Source organism: Rhopalosiphum maidis, chromosome 1 (assembly GCF_003676215.2).
Source record: "Rhopalosiphum maidis isolate BTI-1 chromosome 1, ASM367621v3, whole genome shotgun sequence".
Taxonomy (NCBI): domain Eukaryota; kingdom Metazoa; phylum Arthropoda; class Insecta; order Hemiptera; family Aphididae; genus Rhopalosiphum; species Rhopalosiphum maidis.
In genome coordinates, this window is record NC_040877.1 from 17861060 (window position 1) to 17869033 (window position 7974).

A 7974-nucleotide genomic window follows, 5' to 3' on the forward strand; every position below is an offset into this window, starting at 1 on the left:
TTTTTGATTTTTTTTTAGCACTTTAAATATTATTATTATACTTTATACATTTGACATGTTTTTTAACAACTAAAATGAAATGACAAACTGTAAATTATTTTAACACTTAAATTGTTATTATTATATTATTTATACAACATGTAGTAAACGGAAACAAATTCAAAATAATTAACTTTTCAAATATAATATGTGGTATGTATTGATAACAGCTTAACAATGATAGTGGTGAATAAATTACGCGCATGCGCAGAGTGCATAAGGTGCATTCCTGTGTTTAGACGCTCCTCAATATGTTAGCGTAATCTAGCCGTATACATTATGTACTATGGTGATAACGGTGTTTTGATTGATAATTAATACTTTGATAATATATAATTAGTGATAAAACTAAATTTATATTTCGTACTTTCGTAGTTCTTACCAAATTTTTTTTTTTATTTTTTCTTGCTATTACTATAGTTTATTACATATAAATAGATTTTTTTTATAATAATTAATTATGGTCTAACCTATCTGGTTTCTATAACTTTTATAATTTTAAAGTAACATGATTTTTGCCATTAAAACACCAGATCAAATTTAGAGACATTATTTTTTTTTATCAAATAACTGTTATTAGGTACTGTTATGCTGGGTCTTAGTAAAATAAAAAGCCGTGTTTATCGCTTATGGAATACTACACAAACAGCATTTCTAAAAACACCGGTGATAATTTATCCCAACTACAATTATTATAAGTAAGAATTTATTTAATTTCTCCTTTTTTATTGTTAAAATTTTCATAGACATTTTCAGAATTCAACTGCGAATATATCCTCAAAAAGTATGGAAAAAATCAAAAACCGTTTGGCTCTGGAAAGATCGCCATACCTATTACAACATGCTGAAAATCCTGTGCAATGGTATGAATTTTAGATAATACCTATTTTGTTTTTTCTAATTATGTTCTTAATTTATAAACTATCCATTTTATGAATTTTCAAACAAATTAGTGAAACTTAAACACAAGTATAATACATAGAATCGCCTAATTGTTGAAATGTTTTTTCAACTTTTATTATTTTGTTATAAAAGCTAGGAATTTTATCTTGTAAATCATACAAAGTAATTAACCTATAAATGTAATGTATTCCTAATATAATATTATAATTAAATAATATTCTCCAAGTACTAACTTTATATATTAATTGGGTATTTAAATTATTTGGAAGTCATACTTAAACCACTAACCAGTACCTTATACTATTTAGGTATCCATGGGGTGATGAAGCATTTGAAAAAGCACGATCAGAGAAAAAACTTATTTTTCTATCGGTTGGTTATTCCACTTGTCATTGGTGTCATGTAATGGAGCACGAGTCATTTGAAAACCAAGACGTCGCAGCGGTCATGAATGAACATTATGTGAACATTAAAGTGGATCGAGAAGAACGACCCGATGTAGATCAGTTGTACATGACTTTTGTTCAGGTATCCAAACAAAATCTTTTATACACTTAATTGCATCCTATTAAAATATTAAAATGTACAACTATTTAAGTGTTGAAGAGCAAATAACAGTATTATTTATACATACTAATTTAACTAATCTGCTTTTGTCGAATATTTGAATTTTAAATTTAAATTTTAAAAATTTCTTATACTGTATACTTTTGTTTGGATATAATTAATAGTAAAGTACCTATGTCCTAAAGATTATTATTATTATTATTATTTTACATTTTTATAAAAAACTAATGACCTAAATTATACCTAACCAATAATAATGTTAGTGTACCTTTAACTTACATGCTATTTTTCTCCTAAATTGGTTAGGCGGCTTCTGGTCAAGGAGGATGGCCAATGAGCGTATTTTTAACACCTGATTTGAAACCAATTGGTGGTGGAACTTACTATCCACCTGAAGATGCATATGGGCGTCCTGGATTTAAAACTATTCTTTTACACATGGCTAAAAGGGTGAGTTAATTATAATAAATATTTGTATTATCATTATGAATGTATAATTCATTTTTTATCAGTGGAAAAATGATTCAAACTCTATGTTGGAAAATAGTTCAAAACTGATGAAAATACTTAATAATACTACAGCTTTTGATATACAACTTGGGACTGAACTTTCTCATATAATGAAACCTAACCCTAAAACATGGATAACATGTTACTCACAAATTCAGAGAATTTATGATGATGAGTGGGGTGGTTTTGGTATGCCACCTAAATTCCCTCAGCCGTCAATATTAGATTTTCTGTTTCATGTTTCTCACAAAATGTCAAAATCATCTGAGGGAAAAAACAGCTTGGAAATGGCATTGACAACATTGCAAAAAATGGCTATGGGTGGTATACATGATCACATTGGTCAAGTGAGAAATTTTAAGGGGTTAAAAAAAAATTGAACTTACTATCATTGTTTTTAGGGTTTTGCTAGATATTCTACAGATGAAAAATGGCATGTACCACATTTTGAAAAAATGTTGTATGATCAAGCACAATTAGCTGTGTCTTATACCACTGCTTTCCAAATCACCAAACATGAACAGTATTCAGATGTTGTTCATGACATCTTGCAATATGTCAACAGAGATTTAAGTCATGAGGTACAGAATTTGCCTTATTGTAATGTATTATATATTTATTTTTAACACAGAGCAAAATAGTAAATAGAACAAGTTAGTTAAACTTTTTTTTTAAATCTAAAACAAATATTTTTTTTTTTTAATATTAAAAATTTAATAATAATATCTATATAGTATTATTATACTATGAATTAATTTAATATTTACAAAACTATTTTTAAACAAATTAAATGTCATGATAGTAAATATTTTTATTTATATTGTAAGCTTTATGAATTAATTTAAATTATAAAAAACCATAATTTTTAGCAAGGTGGATTTTATAGTGCTGAAGATGCAGATTCACTACCTACAGCTGATTCTACTAAAAAACGTGAAGGTGCTTTTTGTACTTGGACACAGGAAGAAGTAAAAACACTCTTAGACAAACCTCTTGATTCAAAACCTGATGTTAACCTTTCTGAACTATTTTGTTGGCATTTTAGTGTTTTACCTAATGGTAATGTTCGACCAGATTCAGTAAGTGTCTAGTGATGTTTTAAACAAATACAAACCATAAGTGTATGTAGAATTTTGTATCTTGTGTAGCACACAATTTTAATTGATCAATAGACTATTAAGCAGCCCACTTATTTTTCTCATTATATCTATGAATAGTAAAATGTATTATGTTAAAATGAAGCAAAAATGTTATTTTTTTACATGGTATATCATTTAATTATTTGATTAATTAAAATATTGTTTAATGTTATTGATATAACATACCGACAAATGGATTATAATATGTATATCTATTATTGTAAGCTGTATAACTCTGCTGATTGAATGGATATCACCTGTATGCTATAAATATGATGTATTTGGTTGTGCACACCATAGTTTTGTGGATATGACCTTCAATATATTTATAAACTTCTCGCATTTATAATTATTTTATTTTTTCAATTTGATCAACTGAAAATAAATATTTTTATTTTATTCAATATTTTTAAAATCATTCTATGTAAACTCTAAATAAATATTTACCGGTTAACTAAATTAAAAATAAATGTAATATGTAGAGAATACATCATTTGCTGCACATGTACACATTACACACCTATGATAAAAACATTTACTTAATTATTATTTACTTCATTTATTAATTTATTAATAGGATCCTCATGGAGAGTTATTGGATCAAAATGTGTTGATAGAGTTTAGAAGCAAAGAAAATACTGCCAAAAAGTTTCAAATAACTGTAGAAAATGTAGAAAAAGAACTAAGAATTGCAAAGAACATATTATTTGAAGCACGTAAAAAAAGACCACGCCCACATTTAGACAATAAAATAATAACTTCATGGAACGGTAAATTAGCCTTTTACTAAAATTTTAAGTAATTCTGTAAATTAGGTTCTTAAAAATAAAACAATGACCAAAGTTAAATTAACATGTGCCACTTTTTTATTGAATTTTATATAGTAAAATAATATTTAGTATGATAACTATACTCTATTCGGAATGAGATCGTACCTCGGCGGCCAACTTGTGCGTATGGGCATGGCTTTACTACATAGCAGGCCTGCAGATAGTTGACTCTGTAGGGTAGACAAACAGGTGTTGTCTGACTGCCGCTCAACAAAAACTGGTTACCACCGAGGTACGATCTCATTCCGAATAGAGTATAGTATTATATATCTATTTTTCCCTATTAATAAAGTACTTTTAATACCAGGACACAAAAAAAAGTTTAAGAATATAATATTTACAAATTACTAAAACTATAAATTCATAAGTGGAATCAATTTTCTGATTTAAAATTGTATAACATTTATACATCTTATTTTTTGATTATTCCCTATTATTATTCCTTTTTGTATTAAAACTAGAATTAAAAATTACTAGAAAAATGTAGAACTATAGTTAATTTAGCATAATAACTATGAAAGAAAGATAGGAAAAATAAAATTTATTCCAATAAAATATTTTATACATATTATACAAATTAAAACAATTTGTAAATGTATGAAAACTAAAGTCATACTGTTGGCTTATTCTAATGACTCTCATCTAAAATGAATGATATTAATTTATTAATCATTTACTAATTCCCAATATAAAAATATGTCAGTAAAGTTTTCAAACACAATTAAATGTACTATACAAGTAAATCCTATTATAAAAGAAATCTTCCATTAAACAAAATACTTTTGAGAACCAGATCAAATTATAACCAAATCTTTAAAAAACATTTCTCTAATACAATATTTTTTTTCCCTTAAGATTGTAATATTGAAGTTTCACTGTATTATATTATATTGTATTTCTTGAGTTTTGTAGGACTAATGATAACAGCATACGCAAGAGCAGCATCAGCATTAAATGTGGAGGGATATAAACAAAGAGCTATTAAAGCTGCCGAATTTCTTGAAACATATGCGTGGAACTCTAATATTAATTTATTATTGCGATCATGTTATGTAAATGATAATGGAGATATCGCTAACATGTAATTTAGCATAAAATCTTGAATGTTTTAAATGTTAATTGTTTCATAATTTTTTTTAGAGAAAAACCCATTTCGGGTTTCCTCAACGATTATGCTTTTCTCATACGCGGCCTTCTAGATTTGTATGAATGTACACTACAGTCTAAATGGTTAAAATGGGCTGATGAATTGCAAGCACAACAAGATGAATTATTTTGGGATAAGGAGAAATTTGGATACTATTCTTCATCTGATAAAGATCCTAGTATCATTTTGAGATTCAAGAGTGGTAAGAGAATGATGGATTATATATGAATGTTATATTTTAAAACCTTATTTCTAGATCATGATGGAGCTGAACCTTCTGGTAATTCAATATCGGCATTAAATCTATTAAGACTATCAGTATTGACTGAAAAGTCTGAATACCGTTTAAAAATTGATCCTTTGTTTTTGACATTTGCTGGCCGTTTGTCTAACAATTCAAGTGCTTTACCAGCATTAGTGTCTGCCCTCACTCTACATTGTGATTCAATCACTTCTGTAAGTATGATGTAGAATATTTTAAAACCATTTTTAACTGATAGACTGAGCATAGTTTTCAAAATGGTTGAACAATGTTGAATGGCCAACTTCATGGCGGTATTTTACTTAGTTCATATAATGAACTACTTATATTTGATTTAAATCAAAAGGTAAAATTTGTTCTTTAAGAATGTTTAAAGAAATTTCTTGAATTTAGAATAGATTCATTCCAGTTATTTCCAATATACACTGACTTTTTTTTCTTCAAAACAAATTATCTTATTCAATGTTTGTAAGTAGACTGAATTGCAGGGTGTGTCGGTTTTGTACTAAAATTATTATTGTTATCTGCTTAGTTATGATGTTTTTTTAATTATAATATGTTTAATTCTATAAATTATAAAATTCCCTAAATTGAATAAAAAAAAATATTTGATGTAAATTATAAGGTAGAATTAAATGGGAAATCAACTGATGTCATACATGTAAAAAATAATTAAACCATTCACAAATAGAAAAAAAAATTAAATTGTTAATTAAAAATAAACAATATATATAATTTTATTGCTCGTTTTAGAAACAGTTATTGGACCATAATATTGTTAAGAGCTACCTCAAGGATGAATGCAGAAGAGTTAATTAATTACTTACAACAAGACATGCCTTTTCTCCCACTTATTTCTACTAGGCGATGAAAAAAAATAAATAATATAGTACTTACTTACAAATTCTTAAAATAGACTTGCAAACTTTTGCTAACTAAGGGAAAGTTTTAAAACAGGTTTGGAGTTTCTGGGTCGACATTGAAGGGCTGGGTGAAGTTGGTCTTGCAATATCCTTACCTCCGATAACTGCTATAATTCATACTTGCAAATTCTAAAAATAGTCTTGAAAATTATTGCAAACTACTTGCTAACTCTGAATTTATAACTGTTCTGTTTAGGTATACGTTACTGGTGATTTAGACAATCCTGATCTAGAAGCATTATTGTCTGCAGTTAGACAACGCTATGTGCCTAATCTTGTATTAGCTCATGCTGATGAAAACTCTTTATCAGAACTAGCAAAAGGTTTAGCAATTGCAGAAAATGGAAAAGTAGCTGCATATGTATGCAAGAATAATACATGTAATTTACCAGTACATAGCGTAGAAGAGTTAATTGCCTTATTAGATGGAACAGTGGAAAGCCCACTAGCGTAGTTTCTTTGTGTAAATATATTATTGATTTTGTAACATTTTAAATTTATTTATTTATTATTTAATATTATGTATTAATATATATTATATTTAATGTTCCAATTATATTTTTTTAACTTTTACAAGTTTCATATTATGTATGCCCTAGAGTACATACTACTTAGGGTATAATGAGTATCACTAGTATCAGTATAATGAGACAAACTCATTATTTGGAGATATATTAATATTATTTTGCTTATATACTCTAATTAGCCTATTGAGACATTTTTCATACTAAAATAAATGCATATTTTACACAAACATTTTTTTTTTTAAATTGGTTTTCGTAGGCTTATATCCAATAATCGTGGTTTTGTTTTCTATCAATATTGAAGAATGATGACATTGTAATATTATGGATTTATACAATTATTCATATTATAATATATAGATTAATTTTTTTTTTTGGATCGTGCACCAATAAGCCACTGCAGAAGCGACTTGTATTTTTGATTTGAAAAACAAAATTATAGAAATATAAATCATTAAATGCCACGAAAAGCGCGGGGTCCTGGGCAGCTGTCCCTTCTGCCCTACTCTTCCGCCGCGGCAATGATTATATTAACGAAATGCAGCTTCAACAAAATAGTGCATCGAATGATGAAATACGACAAATTTCTTGATTATTTGAGTTTACTACGTCTGAGTCACGGATTAATCCGTGGCCTGGGTCAATGTTTTTTGTGGAAGGGGTGGTAAATTGGACGTATTTTCTTCCATGACCGACAAGAATAGATCCCAATTAGCTATTACCATGGTTGAAATCCAACCATGGCTATTACCTATAATCATACTGTTACGCCGTTATGGGACACCAGAGCACGTAGTAATATTATGATCTTTAAATCTTTTATAGTACTTACTAAAATAGGTTTACAAATTTACAATGAAAATATTATGAAACAAAAATAGATGGATGTGTTGGATTTAGATATTGTAAGGCGTGGGCGATGAGCATGATATTATGATAAAATTTAAAATTTGAAGATATATAATGAAGTTAGGTTTTTTCATGTTTGATAATATTAAAAAAATATTTATAATATGATTTAAAATTATCTAACTGGTGTCAGATGTAACAATATTATTATTCACATTATAAAAAAGTCCGCGCAACGAAAACTGACGGGAAACCGTCAAAACCCGCCCGCCGTCGACCTG

The 7974-nt window shown here is 27.6% G+C and overlaps 1 protein-coding gene across 2 annotated transcripts; it reads left to right on the forward strand.

Moving 5' to 3' along the window:
• Positions 1-422: 422 nt before the first annotated feature.
• Positions 423-6893, forward strand: LOC113555254 (spermatogenesis-associated protein 20). Of its 2 annotated transcripts, none has more exons than XM_026959662.1 (12): positions 423-737; positions 786-902; positions 1251-1470; positions 1816-1959; positions 2022-2366; positions 2421-2600; positions 2889-3098; positions 3736-3928; positions 4901-5069; positions 5129-5337; positions 5392-5591; positions 6517-6893. In XM_026959662.1, exons 1-12 carry the CDS (start codon positions 628-630, stop codon positions 6772-6774), a joined length of 2355 nt encoding a protein of 784 aa, XP_026815463.1. In that variant the 5' UTR covers positions 423-627; the 3' UTR covers positions 6775-6893. The 2 variants fall into 2 exon arrangements, with proteins under 2 accessions (XP_026815463.1, XP_026815471.1); XM_026959670.1 differs by having other exon boundaries at positions 599-737; positions 796-902.
• The last annotated feature ends 1081 nt before the right edge of the window (positions 6894-7974 follow it).

What these genes read in the sequence shown, in the direction of transcription:
- LOC113555254 (XM_026959662.1), top strand. Translation starts at nt 628, where the DNA reads ATGCTGGGTCTTAGTAAAATAAAAAGCCGTGTTTATCGCTTATGGAAT. An exon ending in CCCAACTACAATTATTATAA is followed by an intron (nt 738 to 785) that starts GTAAGAATTTAT and finishes AAATTTTCATAG; the next exon opens with ACATTTTCAGAATTCAACTG. An exon ending in GCTGAAAATCCTGTGCAATG is followed by an intron (nt 903 to 1,250) that starts GTATGAATTTTA and finishes TATACTATTTAG; the next exon opens with GTATCCATGGGGTGATGAAG.